The following is a 27900-nucleotide window of genomic DNA, read 5'->3' on the forward strand; positions in this document are numbered from 1 at the left end:
CACCAATATATATTATCAGAGTAATGGACCGTTTAGTGCACCATCTGTTTTAAAAAAATCTGTTAAAAACACTGAAGTTTTATTTTATGTAAGAGCTTATACGTGTCTGCTTTGCAGGGCAAAAAAGACAATTTTATTAAATGCAGTATATGTAACTACTGCAGAAAGTGGCTAAGTCCCCATATAGTTCTGTAGGAATTGTGAAATCGGTTTCGGAAGTATGCGCAGAAGCAAATTTATATATAGCATCAGACGATCATTATCAGCATTTCTCTTGTGAATATCGGTGGTGAAGAAGCTGAGGGAAGCTTCAAAAAAATTGAAAGAATTATGACTGATAAATGATGAAGTCAATTACTCACTGTGTCACATACTTGTTCACAAATAAAATAATGCTATAAGTGGGGAGATAAGTTGCGAACTTTCTAGAAACGTATAGTGAGTATGATTCGCCGGTGTTGGCGCGTCTTGTCGTGCCGGTGTGCTTGTGTTAGCAGTCACCATGACGCTGCACTTCCAGCGTTATAAAGCGGGCGGTAGCCACGCATCCCGATTTAGACGCCGTGAGATACCAGAAGCAGCGCTACGTCCAGCTAACCGCAGACACATCTGGTATGTAATGCGACAACATTAAACTTTTTTACTGCATAATATTAATAATTACGTGTTTCAAGAACAGTAACTTGTTTCGAAGTCGCTTTAAAATCTTGTGTTTAAAGAAATATGTGTGCCGGTCCAGTATTAACAAAAATGTATTCATCCAGTGATTATAGGTTTATCTGTTGAGGAAGTTTAAGATAAGTGTTTAAAGCACCGCCGCTGACGATATAATTGAAGATGCAGCCGTTGATCTATCGCACTTATTAGCTTTTTTTATCGAATCATGCTATTAGTAGGAAAGAAAATTCGCTGTAAAAGTGAAATCTCATTTAACGTGATACGGCTGCCCAAACGACAAAATCGTATGAACGTGCGTTCGCATAATGAAATTCATTGTAGATGCAGTACAGTTTCGAAGCCGAACTTTTGTAATTATTATCGAGAGAGGTGGAGCAGTGGTTGGCGCGGGGGACTCGCAATCGGGAGGACGCCCGTTCAACTACCCGTGCGGCCAACCAGATTTAAGTTCTGCACGATTTCCCCAAATCGCTGCAGGCAAATGCCGGGATGGCTCCTTCGAAAAAGGCACGGTCAATTTCCTTCCTCATCCTTTCGTCTTCCGAGCTTGTGTCTCGTGTTTAACGACTTCACCGTAGACGGGACGTTAAACTTTTAATTTTCCTTCCCTCCATTTTGCAATTATTCATTCCTAGAGAATCGTGAATGTGGACTGATAATCTCAACTACATTTTAAAACGAAATTTTCAATCTAATCCTCGTGGGTCTCAATTTGTGTTATACAATAACATTTCAATATTTGTGTTCCCACAGCAAGACATGTGTTTCGAACTTTGCATAATACCTGTTTACTGCGAAGATATCCTTTTCATTCAACGAATTGATCTCTCTTGCAGACAGTTTTTTTGAGATAAGAATATTGAAAGGAATCGTAAGACCAATTCTGGAGACAAGGAAAGATAGGGATTTTTTTCAAACGCTTTGTTGCAACCTCTAAGCCCCGTGTGTGAACAGGCTCAACGTTCTGAAGCTCTCCACATTGCACTGAGGTGACAAACGTCATGGGATAACCTCCAAAAATCGTGTCGAACATCCTTTTGTCCAGCGTAGTGCAGCATGTCGACTTGGCATGAACTCCTCAAGTCGTTTAGGTCCACTGCAGAAATATTAAGCGATGCTGTCTCTGTAGCCATTCATAATTACGAAAGTGTTGCCGGTGCAAGATTTTGTGTACCAACTGACCTCTCTATTATGTCACAGGGTATTCACATCTGGCGATCTGGGTTGCCAAATGATTCACCCAAATTGTCTAGAATGTTCTTCAAACAAATCGCCAACAAATGTGCCGTAGTGACATGGCTTATTGTCATCCATAAAAATTCCGTTATTCGAAAGCATGAAGTTTATTAATGCTACAAATGTTGTCCTAGTGGCCGAACATACCAATTTCCAGTCAATGATCGGTTCAGTCGAACCAGAGAATACAGTTCATTCCATGTAACCACAGCCCACATCATTATGGAGCCACAGCCAGCTTGCACAATGCCTTGATGACAACTTGGGTCCATGGTTTCGTGAGGTCTGCGCCACACTCCAGTCTTCCATCAACTCTTACCGCATGAAATCCCGATTCACTGACCAGGCCACAGTTTTGAAGTCATCTATGGTCCAGCTGGTATGGTCACGAGCTCAGGGGAGGCGCTTCAGGTCATGCCGTGCAGTTAGCAAAGGCACTTAGGTTGGTCGCCTGCAGCCATTAATCCGAAATTCCGCCGCGCTGTCCGAACGGATACATGCGCCGTACGTCCCGCATTGATTTCTCCGGTTATTTCACATAGTGTTACTTGTCTATTAGCACTGACAAATCTACACCAAAGCCGCCGCTCTCGGTCGTTAAGTGAAGGCCGTCGACCACTGCGTCGTCTGTGGTGAGAGGTAATGCCTGAAATTTGGTATTCTCGGCACACTACTGACACCGTGGATCTCGGAATATTGACTTCCCTAATGATTTCAGAAACAGAATGTCCCATGCGTCTAGCTCCAACTACCATTCCGCGTTCAACGACTGTTAATTCTAGTCGTGCGGGCAAAATCACGTCAGAAACCTTGTCGCATGAATTATTTGAGTACAAATGGCAGCTCCAGCGCGGTTACAGACTGTAACGTCTAGAACCGCTCGGCCAAACCGGCCGGCGATATTACCGCCATCTGCGTATGTACGTATCGCTATCTCATGATTTCTGTCACATCAGTGTATATAATTAGTCCAGTAGCATTGAATAAAGGGCGTCTATTATATTTAATCCATTTTCAAATACGCAGTCTTGTGAGCTAAACAAAAGAAGAACATTGCCTTTACTGTTCTCTGTTTTCGTATTACTTTCGTCAGTCTACACGGTCGGGAAGTAACTTGACATTTTTGTCTTCTGCTTGTAATCGTGGACCCACGAGTCGTCAACAGTCACATAATGATACCAGAAGTCCTACGGATTATGCTTCAACTTAAGCAAACACAAATGCCCTTCTTCGACCGACTTTGGCCTCGAGTCAGCAACTACAGAGCCATTGCGAGGGTTTTCCACATGTAGGTCTTCTTTTCCGATAGTGCGTGCCCGTAGTTCGAAATGCCTTCTAGATACAATGAATATTAATACGAGAATTTCCTTTCACTTTATCCATCTTATATTGCTCACGGTAATAGTCCTATAACAGTCCATATGGTTATGGCCTAAGCTGTTTTCATATCTTAAGAGGTCGTCTCCTTTAGACCGATGTAGCCTTACGGGACAAATTTCGATGTTTTTATTAATTACACAACATGCTCAGCGTCATAAATCGTAAAGAAAAAATAAAATTTGAAAAGAGTTGCAATACTCTGTCTGGTAAAAAGCTTTTCTGGTGGCGATTTTGCTAAAATGAATTCTAAGAAGACAGTATCAGCAGTCATAACTCTCTTTTTGCAAACAATCTTTGCGTTTCTTCGCAGTGCTTGTCACTGTGCTACCAAAAATGTGCTCATCGCAAACATGCGAGTCTTTGAATCATTCAAGGAACGTCATTAGTTGCCCCCTTCAGATGTATGTATCACACCATCCGTCAGTTCACCACAGATTTGTCAGACTGCTACACAGACACCAGCCCAATGGAAAACCAGTAGTCTACAGAAACTCTTCAATAAGTACCGACAGTTGTTATGTAATGTCAGTGCAATTCAGTCAGTTAAAAATTTTAATCAAGTACTCCATATACCAACAGCAGGTTGGAAGATGAGAATGACTTGTTACATCATCTGTGAGTAGTCAGAGCAAATAGTCGTAACAAAGGTACACGGACAATCTCAGAGATAATGCAGATACGCTTATCTGTAGCAAATATTTGGATTATCTTCTATTTTTTTGTCTGGCCATAAGGAGACAGGAGTCTTTTCCTTTTTATCTAAAGCTTCTAATTACTCTCCCTTTAATTTTTACAGAAGTCGCAAAGGACATACATTTATAGGTATTTCTATAGGGTTACTTACATTCACGTGTTGAGACGGTAGAGTTCTGCGGACGAACTTATACATTAGAGCGTGCAAGAGACATCTCTAGCAAGTGATGGAGCAACTCAGCCTCTGAAATCGGAGGTTATGTGAGCAGCGCAACGGATATGCGGAGTTGTGACACAGAAGTTTTTCAGTGAAGTACTTTTGAGGTTGCCCTTGTGATTCTAGAATACATTTCAGAATAAAAGCGATTAAACAGAAAAAAAGAAAACGGTGTTGTAATGTTTAATACGAAAAAGAAAAATCAGGCTGTAGTTGGAGTGTCAAACACTTGCAATACGATACGGGCAAAATTAACTTTTCCGTTTTGCTCATTACTTCGAGCCTAAGAAAAAGTGTGACATCGTGCTACCCATACACTAAGATGCACTTTGTCTGAGAAGACACATCAGGTACAGATATAAAGGTGTCTTTCCTAAGAGTCGTCGAGCGCATTTTCTCTAATGTTTCGACAGATATTTGCCATTTCGCTTTTGCGTTGTGTAGCTGGAGTTAGCTCAAACAGTTACTGCTCGTCACGCTTACCATGCGACGCCCACTGACAACAAAAAGCGTCGGTTTGTTTCACATTACATCCAGTATTATTATTAGTAAGCCGAAGACAAGTGTAATACGTTTCAATAAATGGTTCTGATACGATCAGCAATTAATTTTCCCCTGTTGACATTTAATGCCTATGCTATAATCTTCTGAAAAGTAGTAATAAGTTACAAATATACTTCACTAAACAGTAAAAATATGATACCTCGGAAATTATTTGTTCAACCATTTCAAAACATTGTTACACATAGTATTTTATCCATCACATCTAATAAATGTTTAACCTTTAAGAACATTATAAAGAAAACGTAATATTGTAGACATGGTTACATGCAGATTGTATTTTTTGTCGTCTTGCTGTGGAAGACCTTTAATACTTACTAAATCATATTTTTTCTGAATACTTTTTGAAGCGGAATGTTTAAGATACATAGCATATAAAGCAACTGATTTTAGAAACTAAATTTTAGCCGGTATTCTTTCAAACACATCAAGAGTATTTTTCACCATATTTCTATACTCCGCTATCACTATCTGCTCCAAGATGAAGAATAGTTTTCTTGCAAGACGTGTTTGGTTTACATATATAAATCTCTGCATGCTCTGTAGAGAGTACTATCTTACAATAATTTCACGAATGTTATTTTTTAAGTATATGAGGACTGAACGACCGTAAAATTTACTACAACCACATGTTATTTTGTTATAACATTTCATGAGGTGCTTGTATCATAAGGCCTATAAAATTTAAGAGACCCTAACGTGCTGTCCTAGTAAATAGTTCTCATTTTAATGTACTGGGTAAATTTTTATTTGTATGAATACCTCTTTGTAATTTCCAGAGTAACTCGGGGTTTGTTGTTCAAGTACTTTAATAAACAGATACCGTTTTTATCAAACGAATTTAGTTTAATAGTATGGATTGTTACATTTCTGTTAATTATCAATTTAGTTCATTCAGGAGACTACCCTATTAAGGTAGACAACTCAGCATAAGGAAGTGGCCTACCTGGATGGTAGTAGACATTGCAAATGGTGGTTGCCGGAGTTGTTTGCACTCTAACCACCACTGTTTCCAAGTTAAATGCCCCCTGTGCATTGCAAAAAATTAATCTTAGTGTGATGTTTGTCAAGAAAGTCTGCCCGAGAATCAATGAACAACCGTGTTCGAACGAACAGACACCATACACATATAAGTAAGTATATCCTTTGTTAGAGTGTTAACATCATTGCATACCGCATGATTAATACTTCAGATACCGTATGGATTTAACAGTATAGTATTTTTATGTGCAGAACTCTTGAAAGGTGGCTACATTGAGCCACAGCGCCAGAGATTGCGCCAAAGAGTAGTATTCCGCCGCCTCCACTGGCAGTGCTTGTCGAGAAGTCGTAGTGGAGAGTGCTTGTTCCATGTTTTATGCAGTTGTTTGATGGGCTAGACAGCAGATGTTGTTCGAATGGAGATATTGTAATGATCAGAGTGCTTTTAGTCAATATATATGAAGGTAAAATATTCCCTGTTTTTTCATTATTTCAGTGTCTTAAATAATGCATCATTACAGGTTCAGTCAACAAAGCATCTGGCTCGTGTTCTTCTATTAGAGTGTAATTCTGGTTTCCTTACGCAATTATAGTATTTATATTTTTTTAATTACTTCAGTATAAATGATATTTAAAATTTCTTGTCTTATTGAAGAAGAACCGTGCCAGATGTGTACGTTGAATCACACTTCCACACACAGAACAGTTACACTTGTGCTTTGTTGTTGCGTTGGTTTTATAGCTGGGGACTTAATTAATTAACTGTGTTAACGGAAAATTTCATTCCATTCTTTGTTGTTATTCTGTGCAGTCAGATTGCGTACTAAAACTAGTCAGGGCCAACCGGTTACGAGACTGCGTAGCCGGACATACAGTGACTAAAATTAAAATTATTTGCATTTTATTTAATTAATCCTCCATGCACGTGGCGACAGCTGCTTCGGATCGTCCCTTGGAATTCTTCTGATTGTAAAAATAGCAGACAGTAGTATTGTTGTAGTAATTTGTAGTTTAGTAATTGTAGTCTATTTTGCATGTGTAGATTTGGTAATTGTCATTCTTCTAATGGTATTTTTTTTTCAGAATTTAATTTTGTTGTCTTGTATACGCGTTTGACAATTTAGTGCAATTATTTCAATTGTTCGTTAATCGTGTTTGAGGGAAACATTTCGTGTGAATGGTATTGTTGGAGATAAGGAGTCATTGTGTGTAATTTTCGTACAGTGACGAGTTTTGTGTGTTTTGTAAATGATTATGCGATCGATGAAAAAGGCAAAAATGATGGATAGTCAGAATGACGAAATTGTTGACATGGTGAACTCGCCAACACAGGACAACAGTATGATGAATAATGAAGTTGAAAACAATTTAATAAGTCGGGAAAATAGTCCGGAACCAATTCAAATTTTTTCACAATTAAAAAATTTCAGAATACGAGATTAATGACAGAAGATTCTGGAACAGTATCGAACACAGATAGCTTTACAGCTATGACGAAGGAAGCTGGTTTTGTGGGAAATGTTAGGGGCGAAAAGAATTTTGAACCGGTTAATATGGAGCAGTTGATGGGTGTAATATCAAATTTGGGATCTGAATTAAAAACAGTGGGATCACAGTTACGATCTGAATTTAAAACAGAGATGGGAACTTTGGCAACACAGTTAGACTCAGTGGGATCACAAACAGGAACAATTAGAACTGAGATGGGAACAATGGAAACACGGTTAGACCCACGAATAGGGACATGTTTCAAAAATATGAAAGATGAATTAAAGAAAGAAATCAGAGAAGAAGTACAACCGATTTTGAATTCTCACAATAATAGATTAATTGCAGTAGAGATTAGACAAAAGGAACAGGATAGAGAACAGGAAGAAAGAGATCGCGTGATAGTACAAAAATTTTCAGAGTTAAATTTACAACGTGCACACGATAAGGAAGAAATATTTGAGAGAATCGAGGAATCCGTACCAAATGACAGATTAAATAACCTAACACAACAATATGAACAGTTAACTACCAAATGTGTCAATACTGAAACCCGAGTCGCGACACTTACGGAAGACGTAAATAAACAGAAAGAACAATTAGCTGACTTATCGGAAAGAGTTAAGGAGATTTCAGATAAATTGATAAGTCTTAGTTTAAATGGGGACAGAGATTTAGATGATACAGCACCATTGCCATTTGCAGAAACCGAAGAGTACCAGAGCTTAAATAAGCATGTTGAAAATCAGGGAAAATTTAATGAACGCGTTAAAAGGGAAGTTGAGGCATTACGAAAGCAAATCAAACAAATTGAAGGCGAAATCGTAGGAAAATACAGCAGAAGAAATTTTGAATCACAGATTGCAGAGCGGTTTGAAGAAAGTACTTTATTTCATTTACGAGAAGCAACAAGAGAGCGCCAGGCGCGCGAACTTGACAATAATCGACATTCGGACTGGGACAGGCGCAGTAGGTCTTTGTCGCCACGAGGCGAAAACTTTGACTATAAACACTTTTTGACTGTTTCGAAATTTAAGATATTTCGCAATTCTAAGAATAACATACATCCATGTTCATGGTCAGGTCAATTTGCGTACGCACTTCCACCAAATTGGCCACTAAGTCACAAACTAGAAATTATGTGCGGCTATTAAGGTCCTCAGGGGATTCACTACACTAAGTGAATATGTGCCGTAGCGTGCATATGGCCCCGAGCTGTAGTGGTGCTATTTCCCTTTTAGTTTTCTGCACCGCTGCCTACTCTTTTACTATTCTTTGCATCTGTCAAAACAACTCTTCGACTATCAATCTATCTAGAGAGTCGGTAAAGATTAACCGGATATGACTATTTTACCCAAAAGAGAATTCGGAAATTACCGTTTGGACTTACTGTACCTTCAGCAGCATTCATTCGTAGTTTCATCGAAATTTTACCTGTTTATCTTCGTGACAATATTACTTCATATGTTGACGACATTCTTATTGCTAAACGTTCTTGGAGTGAGCACAAAAAAATTTTGGATTCATTATTACATATTTTTGCCAGAATTGGCATTACAGTGAACTTGGAAAAATCTGAATTTGGTCGTTCTCAGGTGAAATTTCTCGGTCACATTATTTCTACAGAAGGTATTCTTCCTGATCCAGAAAAACTAGACGCTATTCGTAATTATGCTGTTCCTACCACAAAACGTGATGTTCGTAGTTTCCTTGGTGTCTGTAATTTTCTTAGGCGCTTTGTTAGATTGGATAATTTGGCCACACCTCGTTTATATGAACTGTCTGGAAAGAATTTTAATTGGTGTTGGGATGAGGAAGCTCAGTCAGTATTTGAACAACTTCATGATGCTTTAGTTGCTGCTCCACTTCTTTCACATCCGGATTTATCTAAAGATTTTTGCTTGGCGAGGGACTCATCATACAAGGGCCTAGGTGCACACTTATTTCAAGAGATAGAAGAAGACGGCGTTGTAGTATAGAAAACTATTGCATTTGGAAGTCGTGTTCTCTCTAAATCAGAAAAGAATTATTCGATTACGGAACTTGAAGCTTTGGCTGTTGTATGGGCTTTCACAAAATTTCGCATGTTTTTGTATGGCAGACATACTAAGGTTTACACCGATCATCGAGCTCTGGAGTTTCTTATGTCAACAAAATTAACACATGGAAGATTGTCACGATGGGCGTTGTATCTACAGGAATTTGATTTTAGTATTGTTTACATACAGGGTTCTTCCAATATTGTTGCTGATGCTTTATCATGTGCACCTATGGGTTTGAAACAAAGTGCTGAAGAGGACTGCAAGGAAAACAATTATTGTTTGATGTATATTCAAGGTGATGCGTTTGAGAATTTTATTTCTTCTTCGCTCCAGGACATCGCTAAGGAACAAAATAAGGATCCAATCTGGACATTAAAGAGAAGTGGAGGAGAAACGAAAGCGTAGCGATCAGACAGCATTATTTAGTTCGCAATGATATTCTTTTTAAACGAAATTCGGTTGACAACTCTGTTTGGTTAGTTTGTATTCCTGATGAGTGGGTCAATAAATTGATTTGGTACACACATTTCAGTTATGCACACTTTGGTCCCAGAAAAAGCTTTCATAAATTACGAGAAAATTGCTACTTCAGTAATATGGAAAAACGTATTCGATCTGTTCTTTCCAAATGCAAATTATGTCAAAAGGCTAAGCCGCCAACTATTTCTCACAGAGCACCGTTGTTTCCTATCATTCCAGCGAAATTAAAGGACATGGCTGAAGTCAATTTGTTCGGTCCAGTGGTTCGTTCTACTAATGGTTTTGCGTACATTTCGGTAGCAGTGGAATTGACATCAAAATATGTGTGTTTTACACCTTTACACGAAGCAACAGCTCGTTCAGTATCTAATGCATTCATCAAACATTTTCTTAAAGAAGTGGGTCATGTTGATAAGGTTATATCAGATAATGGATCACAGTTTCGTTCAAAATTTGGCTTCGTACTCTACGGCGTCGTAAAATTAAACCAATCTTCATTTCACTTTTTTACCCTCAATCTAACGCTTCAGAGAGATGGATGAAGGAAATCAATAAATTGTGTCGTCTTTATTGTCATCAGAATCACAGAACTGGGGATCAGTATGTTCATATTTTTCAAAACATTCTGAATGAACTTCCTAATAACTCAACTTCTTTACCGCCTATACTGATATTAAAAAACAAAGCACCGACAAATCGCATTTCTGAAATCGTTCCTTTTCCGCCTACACGGAAACTGCGGCATTCTGAAGTTGTGAACCTGGCTCTGCAAAACATTGCATCTGCGGCTGCTAGAAGAGAGAAATCAGCTAAAAATCTTGTCAGTTGGTCAAAAGGTGTTAATTAAGTCCCATCGTTTGTCTCACAAAGGAAAAGGCTTGTGTCGCAAATTTTTTCTGCTTTATAACGGTCCATATAGAGTTCGCAAAATTATTCATGATAACACTGTCGAAGCAGAAACTCTTAAATCTCGATGCTCTAAGGGAATACATCATATATCTAACGTTAAAATTTTTGTGGAATGACATACTTTTGAGAAACTAACAGTTTCATGTAAACACACGGAGAATGCAAGGATACCGCGCCGTGTTACGGCGGCGGCACATACTCAAAGCAACAGTCAAATCTGCGCGCCGCACAAGGCAGTCGTTGATCGCAAACAATTACTTCCTACGTCACGCACCTACAGCTGATCGAGCGCTCAGTGCGAATGCACTGACAGCCATAAACAAATACACAGTCTAATTTATCCGATTAAATTCAGTATAAAGCTATAGTGACTTGATGAATTATGTTATTAACGTTCAGTATTTTTCAGGATACGGTTGTATAAAATATTTAAGAACGTCAGGTAAATTCTGTGTGTGTCCGGCATTAAGAGGACTTGCTATCGAGAAATTTTCAGGAAGAATGTCATTTCGAAGAAGAAAGTAATAAACAAATAAGGTAACTGTTAATTGAGTTTATTTTTCAGGTAACATATTACCACTTAGGTATGTACTTTAGACGTAATTTGCTGCTCGCGATTACGTGATTCAGACATTGTGCTAAATTTCATGATCTATGAATTTACGTGTGAAGCGACGTGCCTGCGTACATTAACTTATTTTGACAATGATTTATTAATGAACAGGGTTGTTAATTATGTATATTATGCATCGCTTGGCTGCTATGCTTTTTCACTGATGTCACACAATAATTTCTTTTATGTGCCTGCTGTGCTTATTTATTTAAATTATAATTGTCACCTGATTAATTGTGCTGACTATGGTTATGTGTGTAAGTTATACTTTGTGATTTATCTGCTTGCGCCTTTATGTTTACTTGTTAAGATTACATATGAACATTTATTTGCTTATGCTGATATGATGTCAGATCCAACCGGTTACGAGACTGCGTAGCCGGACATACAGCGACTAAAATTAAAATTATTTGCATTCTATTTAATTAAGCACCGATGCACTCTGTAATCGTCAGAACGTCAGACCACAATAAATTTCATGAAGCTGATGTACAGGTTTTTTTCACGCACGTGTTACTATAACGCATCAGGTATCAGATTTTACGTGCCAGATTAATCTCAAACTTTCTTTTATCACTTTTCGCTTACATTATTGAAATCATGCTCTGCCGCAGTTAAAATCTACTTTAAGATTACATTAAACTATTGCTTGGAAAAAGGTATTCTTAGAGAATAACATGTTTACTAACTTAGAATAATATTCAAATTTTTGTTTCTCATTGAGACGTACACAAAGCGTTTTTTTGTGTGTATGTCCCACAATTGATGCAGTGCTACCGACTTCAAGATTTTTTAACAAAATAATTTATCTGAAGTTAGTGTGTAGCAGGCAGGCACTCCGTCTTTAGGCCACAAGTGACCCATTGGGACCATGCGACCGCCGTGTCATCCTCAGTAGAGGATGCAGATAGGAGGGGCGTGTGGTCAACACACCGCTCTCGCGGTCGTTACGATGATTTTCTTTGACCGGAGCCGTTACTATTCGGTCGAGTAGCTCCTCAATTGGCATCACGAAGCTGAGTGCACCCAGAAAATGGCAACAGTGCATGGTGGCCCGCATGGTCACCCATACAAGTGCAGGCTACGCACGACAGCGCTTAACTTCGGTGATCCGACGGGAACCGGCGTATCCACGTCAGCAAGGCCGTTGCCCGAAGTTAGTGTATAGTTAGAGGATATTCGCTTATCGCTATTGGACGGAAGGTACTGAGATTTATGTCAAACAGAAAATTTGTCCACAATTAATGATGGCACTACAAGCTACGCCGCACAACATCAGACCTTAGTTTTCATTTTTTTAACAGAATCACTGTTTTTATTCTTCTCTTTACCACACAATATACAAAACTCGCAAATTTTCTGAGGAATTTGGCTACTGTTGTGGAAATTACTCATTTAATGTTCACTTTATTTTTAGGTACGACAATGGCTCCCCCGACTCTTTATGACAACCCTGTGAGTCCTCCATGTCGTCTTGTACGTTTGGTGGCTGGTATCATCGGAGTTGACCTCAAAATAGTGAATGGTACTGACATGAAGTCGCCTGAAATGTTGAAGGTAATGTATGTGTTAACTGATAACAAAATTATATGCTTCTAGAGCGCAAAAATATTTTGACATACGTTGAGAAATGAAAAACTGCATAAAAGCAAATTATTTTATTTTCTTTAGATGAGAAAGTAAATACTGGGCAGGCTTGGTTATGACTCCATTGAGCCCATAAGCGCTATCGCCAGATATGACACCAGTGATCCGATTCCCGTGCTGCCATGAGAGGTGTATTCCAGATGTGTAGAGTCGAGTGACGATTTTGTGCTTTCCACTGTGTTGATTTTAAAGTATCAGTGAAACAACAGGAATCTTTAGCTCAAGTTCAGCAGTTGGACACCGAGAGAGGAAATGCCAGGCCATTGCCATTGTAACAATCATGATGATGACTTTTGGATTGTTGGTCGCTCAAGGGCGTCGTTATCAGCGCCCGTACAAATTCTCAGTCATTGCACATTCCAGTCTTTCAGTTCCCGAATGACGATGAAATGATGATGACAAGAACACCCAGTCGCTGAGCGAAGAAACTTCCCAACCCAGCCGGGACCCGTTTTAACGGTGTGTTAGTAATAGGAAAGTGTCGCGGTGGTTCAATATGTAACTGCTAGACTGAGAGTCCAGACGTCTGTGATTCAAACCAGGGACGGCACTGGGATTTTTTTTTCTAACTTCTTTAGCATTTGACAACGATATGTGTACGTGAAAAATGCCATATTGCCCCGTGGTTGGGGTCCGCGTAAATTGTATCTCCACCAAATCTGGGTAAGTCAGTTCGAAGGCAAGGACACACCAACTCCAAAAGGACCTTTCCTGGTTAAGTATTGCCTCAACTTTCGTATTGTGGACGGTATAGCTTACTTACTTCAAGCACTTTCTGTCACAATAACATAACAATCTCTGACCTCTACTTTCTTAGCTATAGTTGTTTGTTTACATGTATTTTTAACTACTAGAAGTCTGAAAATGTAAATTTTATTGCTCTATGTATGTAGTAAACAGTACTGGTGACATCCATATTTTTGCATTATTCATTTTCTTATCTTTACATTCATTTTGTGTCTGTCTAGAATTTCTGCTTGGTTTTTGTTTCAGTGGTGAATTAGTCTTCGGTCTTCGTAATCTGCTTTAAGGTAATTGAGGGTTCGAACCAGAGCATCTCATTTTGTATTATCAAATGCTTCCTCAGTGTCAATGAAAGCGATTAGTAGTACTCTGTACACACTTGGCATATTCTCATATCAGTGTCTCGTATCTACCAAACTCGAATAAGTCATCTGAAAGCTGTTATAGACTTCTTTCCAAATAGCGTATAATTATATTTCGTTAATACTTTGGAGCGTGGGATACAATATTCGATGTGGAGCAGTTTTGTTCCAGTATGAAACCTACACCGTTGTATCCTTGGGCGTTAACTCCTCTGCTTGGTCAATTCACTTCGCCGATTCCTAATACGTCAGTTATTAAACTTTCCATTTCTGTCGTCACATTCTTCAGTATTCTACTTTGCGGTTATCTCACATTTTATGTCTCTAGTCGATATGCTATTTTTTGTTTTGAATTTTTGTATCAAATTGTCTTTATTGCTGTCCGCGTCATATAGTGGGGTAGGCGATTACTCCGGATGATTTCACGTAAGAGGAATACATTATGGAAAATCATATACTGTTGTTGTTGTCGTGACCTTCAGTCCAGAGATTGGTTTGATGCAGCTCTCCATGCTATTCTATCTTGTGCGAGACTCTTCATCTCCGAATAACTGCGTCAACCTACATCCTTCTGAATCTGCTTAGCGTATTCATCTCTTGGTCTCCGTCTACGATTTTTACCCTCCACGCTTCCCTCCAATACTACACTGGTGATCTCTCGATGCCTCAGAACGTGACCCACCAACCGATCCCTTTTCTAGTCAAGTTGTGCCACAAATTCCTCTTTTCCCCAGTTCTATTCAATACCTCTTCATTAGTTACATGATTTACTCACCTTGTCTTCAGCATTCTTCTGTAGCACCACATTCTCTTCTTGTCTAAACTATTTACAGTCCATGTTTCACTGCCATACATGGCTACACTCCATACAAATACATTCAGAAAAGACTTCCTGACACTTAAATCTATACTCGATGTTTACAAATTTCTCTTCTTCATAAACGTTTTTATTGCCGTAGCCAGTGTACATCTTATATCCTCCCTACTTCGACCATCATCAGTTATTTTGCTTCCCAAATAGCAAAACTCATTTACTACTTTATACGTCTCATTTCCTAATCTAATTCCCTCAGCATCACCTGATTTAATTCGACTACATTTCATTATCCTCGATTTGCTTTTGTTGATGTTCATCTTATATCCCCCTTTCAAGACGCGGTCCATTCCGTTCAGTTGCTCTTCCAGGTCATGCGCTGTCTGCGACAGAATTACAATATCGTCGGCAAACCTCAAAGTTTTTACTTCCTCTCCGTGGATTTTAATTCCTACTCCAAATTTTTCTTTTGTTTCCTTTGCTGCTTGCTCAAATACAGATTGAATAACATCGGGGATAGGCTACAACCCTGTCGCACTCCCTTCTCAACCAGTGCTTTCCTTTCATGCCCCTCGACTCCTCTCCGTGGATTTTAATTCCTACTCCAAATTTTTCTTTTGTTTCCTTTGCTGCTTTCTCAAATACAGATCGAATAACATCGGGGATAGGCTACAACCCTGTCGCACTCCCTTCTCAACCAGTGCTTTCCTTTCATGCCCCTCGACTCTTTGTAATTGCCATTTGGTTTCTGTACAAATAGAAAATAGTATTTCGCTCCCTGTATTTTATTTTGAAAAAGTATTCCATTCAACATTATCTAAAGCCTTTTCTATCTCTACAGATGCTATAAACGTAGTTTTGGCTTTCCTTAACCTATTTTCTAAGATAAGTCGTAGGGTCAGTATTAGATGCTATAGCGTTGAAATGGTAGAAAGAAGACATAAGGACAACACCATGAATGGTAAACATAGGAAGATGAGTGGTAAACATAGGAACGGACCGAACAACTGCCACGATAAATAGTCACACCTCTGCCAGCTACCAACGACCTCCCTAGAGCCTGAACGAACGCATTTTCATAACAGTGGCTATCTCCAACTAATACGGGATCAGTATTCATCAGTCTGAAAAGCATTTGACGTCCTCCGTTACTCACAATTCTAGAAATCAGGATATTAATATTTTTCACCACTGATGGTTCAAATTAATGATACCTGGTTTTTCTGTGCGACCATGTTACTTTTATTTACGATGCATATCGGATTTGATTATCAAAGAATCGGTGGGCTTCCAGGGATAGTAATCAGGTTTCTGTTCGTTCTCAAGCCATCAACATTGGATTGAAACTGCGGTAAAATTGTAGCTGGACTCGAGAGACGGTATTTTAAATAATAAAGAAGCGACCCTTCAGGCGCAGGTTACTTGAGAGGATCGGTGTCTATTCCTCCTCAGTTCCCTGTCTCTATTAATTGCCCCAAATTTTCGTTCTCCAACATTCGCACAGAAGCATATTCACAACTATAATAGCATTTTCTGCAAATCACTTATTTTACCAGGAAATTTTACTCTTTTGAGTACTAAAGTGTGAGCAGACTCACTGGACAGTGCACCAACGGCCTTACAAGCACTCACCCGCACCTACTCACGAAGAACTGACCAACCAATGCGCGCACCGCTGCAGCGCTTTCACTGTACAAACGAACATGTATGTGTCCAGTAACAAGAAACAATTCATTAAAAAAAGATAACAACTACCTCTCTCGGGATATGTAAACATTCACTGCAGTTTGATCCCACATAAACACTCGCTGCTTTAAAGTACTACGAGGTCGGCCACCTCACTCTTTTATGGACGTACTCATAGGCCGCCGTCACCCTGTATCAAAACGTAACGTAACTATCATGCACTCCTTTCTCATGTTGTAGTGTCAAGTGTTCATTTCTGAATGCAACGATTCACTGATTAAAAAAAGTATCAGGACCATGATAGTGGTCGTCAGTAGACGCTTTCAGTGAGGCGTCTGAATGTCTGTGTAGGAGTGCCAGCCTACTCTTCCTCAACAGCCAAAACTGGAGAAGACGGTGTTGTTGGATGCTAGGGTCTGCATCGAAGTCCACTTTCCTTTTCATTCCAAAGGTGTTCCACTTGCTTCGCTTCGGGGCTCTGATCAGGAGAGTCCATTTCAGAAACGTTATTGTCCAAAAACCACTGGCTCACAGTAGTGGATTTATGGCGGGGTGCATTGTCATGCCGATAGAAACAACTAACGTCTCCCAACTGTTACTCAACAATAAAATGCGTTCACATTCTTCGGAATTTAGTGTTTTCTTAAGTGCAACTATGAGTCCACAACCTAACCCAAAAAAGGACCCCCATATTGTAACAACGCCTCCTCTACGTTTCACTGTACCACTGTACACGATGGCAGGTAACGTTCTCCAGGCATTCGCCAAACGCTAAGCCTTCCATCGGATTACCACTCCAAGTCATTCGTTTTCATGCATCCACCGTTCAGTGGCGTCGGTGTTAACACCACCTCAACTGTCTCTTAGCACTGACTTCAGAAATGTGTGGTCTTTCTGGATATGCTCGCTCATTGTAGCTCGTACTTCTTTACTCCCTACGCACGCTCGCGGCGGCAGATGGACTGTTGTTAGCACTTTGAAACTCACGAGTGATTCTTTCTGCTGATATGTTGGATTTTTTTACAGCCACTCTCAGCAATGCTGCTTGGTTTCTGTCCCTGAGAACGAGAGGTCCTGGTCTTAGTTTAACTGTGGTTGTTCCTTCGCGTTTCCAGTCCAAAATCACATCACCAGTGGTCGATCTCGACAGCCTTAGAAGCGTCGAAATGACCCTGATCCATTTGTTACTCAGATATGTGTTGATTAACCCATTTTAGATGTCTCTAAACTTTCATGACCAGCCCATTCTGCTGTTAGTGCTTCTCTGCTGGCAACACAGTACTGCTGGCCTCCTTTTATAATGGAGGGGCCTTCTCTCGTGACATGGATTTTTTTTTCTGATGACAAAAAAAAATCCATTTTAGATGTCCCTAAACTCTCCTGACCAGCCCATTCTGCTGTTAGTGCTTCTCTGCTGGCAACACAGTACTGATGGCCTCCTTTTATAATGGAGGGGCCTTCTCTCGTGACATCTGGTGGTAGATTCCGCTTTATACGCGGGTGTCTGATAATTTGCAAACACATGCAGACTCTGCGAAGCGGTCTGGTCGGCGCAGGCTAACACTAAACGGATATTGAAAGGGTTCTACTCAAGTACAAAACCATAAGCCAATTTAGTCCACAGCACGCAGGTAAAGTGTTGCAAAATCTAACACTCGTATGCTGTCTCAACAGTCTAGATTCCTAGTAATGCTCTAGTCGAAGCAACGGAAACTTTCAATCCAGCTGCGAACTGTCAGCTACATTTCTTTGCTTTATTGTTATCTCCCCACGAAGACGCGGGCTGGCAGGGGATAAAAGCACTCATCAGCCAAAGGTCCCAAGGGGTGAACGTGGCTGGCAGTGGAATAATACTCTGCTCTTTCACCAAACGAACTTGGATACAAAGATGGGATGTAGATTTTAAAAGCATGAATTGTGTACAATTTTCTTAAACACGTGTAAGGACATTTTTCACTGATCACATTTGCAATCGCACACGAAAGCTGTGTACGAAATTTTTAAAAACTGAGTTGCGAGAAAGTTAAAATCAATAATGTACTGTATTAGACGTTTATGGGAGACACCTGCAATTAGAAGGAGTAATAGGGAGGGAGAAGGTGGCTTGGTCCTTTTGGGTAGTTAGTTTTGATACGGCTGCTGGATACAGGTGGGCTGGTTTGTGGGGATAAGGATAATGTGGGACAATGGTACGAAAATATCAGGAATAGATAGTTTTACGAAGGTATTCCAAGGTCAAGAGGAGGAGAGAAAAGAGGGGGATGGGGATGGGCCTGGAGGGATGGAAAAATCGCCAGGGGATAGATAGGAGCCGGCTAAATATGGTAGGAGGGAATGTGTCAGGTCGGATTTAGTTGTCAAAGAGTGGGACGCTATTGAAACTGCCCTGGTAAAGGACCAGTTTCGTCTGGCGACCTCACTTGTATCGGACTTTCCTGCATCGTGGGATGAGCCCACGTGGTACAAGCGGTGATCCTTCCAGTGGCGTCATTGCAGACCTACTTCTTCGTAACATCGGTAAGTGTTCTGATGCAGTGGTTACCTCTGGCTGGACGCTACCTGGGAATTTCCATCATTTCGCAGTCGGCGTCTGAGCCACTGTCATCTTGGCTGGATACAAGATTTCTAGCGTTGGTAAGTTTAGCAGGAAGGCACCTGTAATTTAAAGTGTGGTAGTGGTGGTGGTGGTAGACTGAATTTCGATGTTCACTGTCAGAGAATTTAAGAATTAGTTGTTGGTCAGTAGCTCATGTATCTGTCTTTACAAATAAAATTTTACCATGGCTGCAACCATGGAATAATTGCTGTTTTGACAACATCGTTTCATCCTGACAGCAACGACTTCCTTGAGGTTCAGGTACTCATGGTATACTAGTGATCTGCTGCCTGTCAAGTACTCAGGGCCTATGTGACTGTGGAGATTAAGTGTGATATAAATTTCGCTTCGATGATACTGCCGCCATAAAATGTGCTGAAATATCGTTTATTACCTTACCGATGTGGTAATATCATGCAAATGACTTTTAGGTCGATTGACATCTCTAGCTACAGTTTTCTCTTCAACAAGACTGCTACATAAGTCCCGTTGCTCATACTTCTATCATAAGAAAATGAATAACGTATCTCATAATCTACCGTGGCATTTGGAGCTCACTTCTCATTTTCCAGTTTAATATTCTGCCATTTATGAAGATGACAAATGCAGCAATGAATATGCAAACCAGAAATTGTCCTTAAGTGAACTTAATCCACAGTGGATGCTGTTGAACTCCATGACTCTTCCTTTATAAGGAGTAGAAAAATTTCCGCTATCAGTCACAATAAAATATTATTTATTCGTTATCTATACACCTCCTACGCCTAAGTTCTTTGACCATAGCCTACGCGTTCCTACTTAAACACAGTGTATATCACAAGTGCACGTCGCAATAGGGAAATATGTAGATAAATGTTATAAAACTGAAACATGGACGTGAAAATGATAACAAATGTGCAACTAAGTGGAAAAACTGTCACCACACCGTAATTATAATAATGATGCTTCATCTTTATGTAAGTACAGATGTATTTTCGATAAGTGCTGCCTTGCCACTTACACTTGTTCCACGTGTATCTGTTTATTCACCAGCAAATACTTTTCTTTGTATTTATACAGTGATATCCAGCAATATAAACATGTACATGAATGTATAAACACTGGAGGATGGGCACAAACCCGAAACTGGTCGTGTGACGAATAAGTAATCTTTTATTGTAACTGGTAGTGGAAATTTTTCTACACCGGATATTGTCATTGTTGTGTTTTCAGTTCCTGATACATATTTCACGTAAAGGTTATACGAATATCTGAATCGTATGCTTTATTTATTAGTTCATACTTCAGTGTCAGTGTCGTCTCAGATGTTGCTTACACAAATTTGAGGTACTACGTGTTTCTCGATCATTTCAGAAAGTTCCTCAGCACACTGTTCCCGCATTGGAAGACAACGGCCTGTATCTTGCTGAAAGGTAAGCACTGATTATGAGTTACAATTACGTGTAAAATTTTTACTGACTGTTACATGATGATCGACTTGGATGGAGCAAACAATAAAAGCTTTCTGGGAAGTGGATCTGATACTGATGAAAACTAATATTAAACTGAAAAAATTAGTTTATGTCTATTTAACTTTTCAGTAATAAAGTTAGCGGTATAGTAGTTGTTCAGTCTAGCAAGTAAATTGGAAGAAGTCATTTACGGCCTTTAGAGCTCACGACGTTTCACTGAAATACTTACGTGTGACCAAAGGGGAACTACAATCACATTACAAAACGTGAATATGTAAACGGTGTCGATAAATTGACGTAGCAGGTACTGTACAAGCTCCATGTTTTTTAACAGTTCTGGAAACAAGTAAAGTACTTGGTAAACAGTCTTCTTGCTCGCAAAACAGAGAGATTTATAAAGAACAATATACGGTACATTAAAGCGAAACAGGGGCAAAAATAAGCTCGAAGAACTTAAATCTTAACTCCGGTTTCGTTATACTCTATCAACACAAAGAAAACTGTTCCATTGCAACTGAAGGAACTGAGAACGGTCACGTATGTTAAAATTAGTCTAAATGAAAAGAAGTGAAACAAGTTTTATGAGAAAGAAATCTGACCTTTGCTACTATCGTGACTGCATGTACTAATTTCAGATATAGATTAAAAAAAGAAGGAAGTACAAAAACTCCATGAGATTCCAAATCACCCCTTGCCTTGCTAAAGAACAACAACGCGAGAAAGATGTGTAGTAACACTAGTGAAAAAAAGTCCGAAGCGATAAACGCATAGTCAAAGTATATTTGATTAATGGTCACTGTGTCATGGATGGAAACTAAACATCAGATAGTCTGTCCAAACTGGCAACATATGAGGGCAAAAAATAAACGTACTTAAGTACCGGCTGACGTCTTTTTACAAAAATATAGACGAGTAATATGAAATGAGCGGAACAAAGAACGGGCACAGTGCTCGAAAGCAAGAGATCGTCATTATGCCTGCATATCACCATGTAACACGACGCAAACCTTGGTGCACGAAGACCTTTTATGGCAGAAAGTTTGTATCCACTATAGCACCAATGACCTTCAATCCTGCGTGCTTCAGACAGCATCTAAATCGCAGTTAGGTGTAACTGATTCTTCGACGACCTATGCAGCAAGTATATTCTATCAGTTAAGTAAGTCAATTAATTATCTAGTTATGTGGTGTGTACTTTCTGTTTCGGTTTTATCTCTATTTTGTTTTAACTGACCAAACGTCTTACCACATACTGTCTAGTTTTGAACGTTCGTTTCTAAGTAGCTATATCTCTCCATGTACCTAAGCAAAAAATTTTTATTCGACCCACCTAAACCAGCCAAAACGTAATACGCAGTTTTCAGAATTGAGAGCTAAAGATTAAAAGTAGAATGTAGATGGCTGTACTGGTAGTGACCTACAAGCCAATAAATAACAGAAAGAAAATTATAGAAACGTAGTAATGATACTATGATTGCAGTTCTTACATCTACGAAATCGTGACAATATAATTAGTCATATCTAAATGAAACTTGACTATCAAGAGTAACGTCTTGCAACATATAATTTTTTTTAAACTTATGAAAAGTGACGAAGACGATGATGAATGTCTTCCCAGATATAACTATCACATGTGCGATGAATGTAGGAGCATGTGTTTCCTGAAAAACTGGAACTTTGTGGTAAGATCTTATGGAACCAAACTGCTGAGGTCATCGGTCCCTAAGCCTACACACTACTTAATCTAAGTTTAACTTACGGTACTGACAACATACACACCCATGCCCGAGGGAGGACTCGAACCTCCGACGTGGGGAGCAATACGGCTACCCCGCGCGGCTGTCTTTCCTGAGACTGTGGTTAAATATGTATATAGGAATACACAGTACTACAAATCTGTAGCAATTTGCCCACCATTTGGTCGACCTCTATCTTCACCTACTTAATTATGAACATTTTTTGCTGGTTACACATCAAACACACACACACACACACACACACATACACGTCCGTGTCAACATGAAAAAATATTAATTTTATTTTGCTTTAGTGTCAAGTAAGAAGAAGACACATGAATTAAGTTTGATGAATAACGTCAGGAGAACGTTTGTACACCATTCCAATTATCGCCAACACTGGTCATAAGACACACCGTTCTGTAGGTGCATTGTTCTCTGAGGTTTCTATGCATTGTCTTTGATTAAAACTCCCACGCCTATCACATCTGAGGGGTCTAAAACGATAATCCCTTCAGTTGCCCAACAGTATCTCAACTAAATATTACAGGGAGCTGCAAGTGTGTGTCTGCTCCAGTTTTATAAAGCCGTCGTGCCTTGCTGACTCGATTAAAAGTGCTACGTGAGTGGATCACCGAGAGATTCGCGTCATCAGAGCATTCACGCCTGAAAACAGGCAGAGTGTAGCTGCTGGCCATCTCGTCCTCGGGGAGCAGCCACACAGGTCTTTGTTTAATCCAGTGTCACAGGCATCCCATGCGATAAATGAAAAAGTCATGGTAATGAATTTCTCCATCAGCGACCAGCTACACTATCTTCTGAATATGAGCAAAGCAAGATGTTGCAATTGATACACACCTTCCTCGCGCTAGGTTAGAATCGTTTAGCACCATGCAAGCTAAGGAGGCCCGGAATGATTCTCCCACATTTTTGCAGACAATATCAACGTAAACATTAACAAACGTAACACCACGTTAATCGTCTTTCCGAGAGATTTCAAAAGCTGTTAAAAAACTCACTTGCTTCACAGCTGTTATTTTTCTCTCACCACTTTTCTTTAATTCGGCAATAGAACTGAATTAAAAACACGCACTTCAAATTCAGCCAAATATACATCATCGACACCTGTAAATTTTTTTTGTAATAAGAAACAGTTTCTCCTACTAAACATGTAATACTACACGTTTTTAAAGAGTTGATACTCGTTCCAAAGATTTTACCCTTATGAAAGTGCCACCTACAGCGTTACGTGCACTTTATAAACTATGAAAGGCCTGATTTTTTTCATCTTTCGTTCTCATTCAGGAAAGCTTAAGCTCTTTTCAGCCAGAGATCTAGTTTTTCCTCTTTTGGTGCAATTTATTTATAAAGGGGAGAAAGGAGAATTTCCAGTATACTGTCGCCTTGTTTTTCTTTTCGTGATTTGGTTTTTGGTTTGAGGGGTTAAATCATAAGGACAGTTTTAGGGAAACCTACCTGACACCTTACCTGCGATTTTTTTAAATTTGTTGTATTATTTCCCTGAAGGAGATGATGGCTACTCTTTTATCTTGAATATCACGAAATTAAGCATTATAATTATTAATATCTAGTAAATGAGTGACAATCATTGTAATTTGTCAGTTTATGAATAGCAGTTACATGCAGTGCAACTAATTGCGGGGTTTTCAATTGGGTTGAGAATTCCCTCAAACACCAGCTTCATTAGCATATACGGTGGTCAGAAACAGTCTGAAAAGCTTGTAAGGGTATTACAGGGTCTGTCGTGCTGAGAAATAATAGTTAAGAAAGAAATCAGATACGCTGCAACGTTTCCAAGAAAACAAGCATCGAGGGAATAGTAATTAAATTACGAAAAGTATACATGTACAACATTTGCACGCATATAAAATTTATATATTTTAGGCAACATATCTTATTCATAGAAAAACATGTAAATCTATTAACGGCAAACAGAAATTCGGTCTCTGAAAAAGAGTTAAAAGTGTTAACTCCAACTACATTTCCCTCTGCATACAGTCATTTGCAGAAAATCTTGTTTAGGTATTCTTAAGCGTTCACTAAATATCACAGGTATTACCCCTTATGCAATTCATTCACACTTCAGTACATGTACTGTATAAATAATTTCACTATGAGTCAACATTTTTGGTTTCCAACTGAGACATGTAATCAGCAGATGGTTGCAGTATATTTGTCAGTACCATTTGGCTTCAAAGACCGCTCGCTGGCGTGATGCAATTATAACTGTGGTTACACTTGCCATAATATTATAGCATTGGTAAGGTAAAGTTTGCTGCTAAAATAAGTTGCATTGAACTTTTCGCCTTCAGAAAGACAATGACAGAATATTTGTAGAGATATTCAGCTGGGAATCATATAGACGTAATGAATGAACATCACACTCTCACTATGTGCCTGAATGTGCAGCGATAGCATAGACCTTATACGTATCTGAGCTTGTACGTTTATAACGATTTGGTACTCTGTTAACAGCCGTGCCATTGCCATGTACCTCATCTCAAAGTACGTGAAGGATGACTCTCTCTACCCGAAGGATGTAAACAAACGTGTCCTCGTCGACCAGAGGCTATTTTTTGATCAAGATTTATATAACAGAATTTTGAGTGTTTTCGTAAGTATTACGTTACTCTCGTTCATACAAACAGATTAATCATATTCCTTTTTTGTTTAGTGTTGTTTAAATAAGAAAGAGAGTTATGATATATTTTTATTTTAGTGTCAAGCTTTTTTCGATAAATGACTTTAATTTTTAAAAAGGGCCGAAATACAGTCTCCCAGTCGCTTTCCTTTATTTTCGTATGACCGGTTTCTGGACGTCTGCCCATCTGCAGATCATTTGCTACAATTACGGACTAACCTGTCGAATGTGGAAAATTATCTGTCAAGTTAATAGCTGTCACTACAACCACCTTTCTCTGCGGAATACTAAGCATTTTAGACCAACACATGCGCCACAGTCACTCTGTCACTGACACTCCGGCCCACCCGCGACTTGATTAGCAGCTGACTTAGACGCAGTCGCGTGACGCGCACAAACCGCAAGTAGTCGACTTCGAGCAAAGAGTCGCTCGCGCAAAACGGACTTTTTTAGCGGAGTACAGCCCCATTTCCCCTCCTGCTTGTTGAATGTCCACAAACACTAGTTTCAGTTATTCATGTCTCGGCCTTCAGTTGGTACAGTGAAGGTTTCATTATTCATCTCAGAATTACTTTAGACGTATTCATTTCATAGTAATGGTGGGGTACAGCCTAATTAAAGTTACGGACTGTTCTCGTAGTTTTTGTTTTACTACTGATGTTTAACAATGGATCAACTCTATGCATGAAACAGGGGAAGTCGTATAAGGGTAAAATGACTCTTATTGAATTATGTTATTAAGAACCAGTTTTTTTTTTTTTAATTTCGGACTTGCCATATGAAACGAAAGTGTCCCCTTGAGCTACGCGCATTTCAGAAGAATGATTCGTATGTGACCCACTTGTGAGAGACTATACTCACTACGCCACAACCACAGTAAATATATCATTAGTCTGATTACTTACCATGCCTCGGAGTACACTTTTAATAGTTTCTGTTGCGTGATTGATTCTTTGGATATGGTGTGTAAAGCAAATATTGGATTACTGACGTTTATCTACTTTCTCTATCTCATTTTCTGTACCTTCAGTTACCTTTCATGTCTTGCACTTTTTAGCACCCACGTTCTTACTATATCGTTGCAGTTTCTGAGATCTACATTTACGTTAATTTTCTGTCAACAGCTGCCAAAATTTTTCGGCAAACCGGTGGATCCCAGCAACGTCGATAAAGTGAACGACGGTCTGGAGACTTTGAACCGAATGCTGGATGGCAAACAGTGGCTGGCCGGAGACAAGATCACACTAGCTGATTACGCTGTCGCTAATTCTCTGTCAGCGTTGGAGGTAACGTGAAGCTATCAAATCAACTTTTAAGAAATTAAGAAACTACGAACAACCTATCTAAGAAGAACTTGTTAATTTTTCTGAGGGTTTTTATTAGATGATGTCGTTCAAACTTTCTCGCATTAGTTCAGTAGAAATCTCCTTAAGGTCTGAGCGACATGGTCAGCCCAAAGTTCTATGAAACTCAGAAAAATTAGTTAATTTAGGCAATCAAAATATCTATGTTCAAAAATAATTTGAGTGCTGATGTCACCTCTATTTTCAGTTTGCTCCAGAAAGTGGAATTGACCCTACGAAGCAGCCTAACATCAAGCAGTGGCTTCCACGTGTTGAAAGTTCCCATCCAAAATACAGAGAAAGCCTCAATGAATTCCGTGAGGGCTTGAAGAAAATGGCGCAGAAGTAAAAGCACATACTATTTACTGGTTTTGTATTTATGTAATGGAATGTTAACAGTCATCTAGTCAAATAAAGTTTATTAACAACATTTGCAAATTATTTGCAAAGAGTGAAACACTTTCCAGAATGAATCTATAAATATGGAGCGTTCTGAGCGTGCGTTGTTCTGAAAATTCCTTGCAGGTTAAAATTATGTGAGACACGAAATATTGTCCTTGTTTGTGTCTGTCAGCAAACGTAACTTTCAGTGCTGTTAAATGTTGTTTGTGCTAAGGCGAATAATTTCACATTTGCTACAACGAAGTCCTATAGTGTTCGCCTCTGCTGCAGATGGAGATGACGTGTCACTGGCGACCTCTTTAGGCCCTATTCCAGCAAACTTCTTTGCGGGAAAATTCTAAGAACATGCACAGAGAAATGTTGTCAAAAGGAATGAATGTTTGGGTTCTTAACTTAGAGACAATTTAAAGAGAAATTAGGCCATTTTCAAGAACACCTTAATAAAATTACTCCGAAGTTTCAGCTCACTGTGCAAGAAGAGGTAGATGGTAAATTTGCAGTTTCTGTGTACACTAGTCTTTCTGAAGGGAAACGGTAGCTGCGGCCACACTGCATACGAAGAACCCTCACACATGGACTGTTCCTTACACCAGGGTTCAAACCTTTTGCAGTAGAAGTGTGGCGTCATAGAAACGGTTACCAGTCAGGAAGATCTGTGAATCAGAGTAGCTCCAGGTAGTAGTGGGTTATCTGGCTACTGCCTTGCTCAAAAAGTGGTATTCGTCCATACAAAGAAGAGCGTTAAGACCACCAAGTAATGATCCTATGTTTTCCTGCCATTCATTAAAGAAGTAGCTGATGTTGTAGCCCAGAAGAAAGGTTAAGAAAGTTTACAAATCGCTGGAAAGAGCTGGAATTTAGATAATAGCACGCAGTTGTGGAGCCACGCATGTGAACGCAACAACACTAAGGCCGTGTCCTACGTGAGCGACGGAAGCGAGTGACAGCGCGCGACAGTTTCAGGCGACAAAACACAACCGCAGGTGTAGTTACGGAAGTTTCCTAACTGAGCGACATTTGTGCCGCTGCCTGTCTCCCGTTGCAACTGGCGACGTTTGAATTCAAACGTGTTTGAATCCTGCCGCTGCAGCACGCGCGACACAGAGTGACAGCCACGTGTCTTCTTGACAAAGCAGTGGAGCGGACGCGACGGCATCTATGAATTACTTAACATCCGAT

General features: G+C 39.5%; 1 protein-coding gene across 1 annotated transcript; it reads left to right on the plus strand.

Annotated features, from left to right (window-relative positions):
- The first annotated feature begins 491 nt into the window (after window positions 1–491).
- LOC126457030 (glutathione S-transferase 1-like) lies at window positions 492–26749 on the plus strand. Its single transcript, XM_050093013.1, has 6 exons — window positions 492–612; window positions 12696–12835; window positions 20481–20539; window positions 24811–24949; window positions 26101–26262; window positions 26528–26749. Exons 2-6 carry the CDS (start codon window positions 12704–12706, stop codon window positions 26666–26668), a joined length of 633 nt encoding a protein of 210 aa, XP_049948970.1. The 5' UTR covers window positions 492–612; window positions 12696–12703; the 3' UTR covers window positions 26669–26749.
- Window positions 26750–27900: the final 1151 nt, after the last annotated feature.

Source organism: Schistocerca serialis, chromosome 2 (assembly GCF_023864345.2).
Source record: "Schistocerca serialis cubense isolate TAMUIC-IGC-003099 chromosome 2, iqSchSeri2.2, whole genome shotgun sequence".
NCBI lineage: Eukaryota > Metazoa > Arthropoda > Insecta > Orthoptera > Acrididae > Schistocerca > Schistocerca serialis.

What these genes read in the sequence shown, in the direction of transcription:
- LOC126457030 (XM_050093013.1), top strand. Translation starts at nt 12,704, where the DNA reads ATGGCTCCCCCGACTCTTTATGACAACCCTGTGAGTCCTCCATGTCGT. An exon ending in GGCCTGTATCTTGCTGAAAG is followed by an intron (nt 20,540 to 24,810) that starts GTAAGCACTGAT and finishes CTCTGTTAACAG; the next exon opens with CCGTGCCATTGCCATGTACC. An exon ending in ATTCTCTGTCAGCGTTGGAG is followed by an intron (nt 26,263 to 26,527) that starts GTAACGTGAAGC and finishes CTCTATTTTCAG; the next exon opens with TTTGCTCCAGAAAGTGGAAT.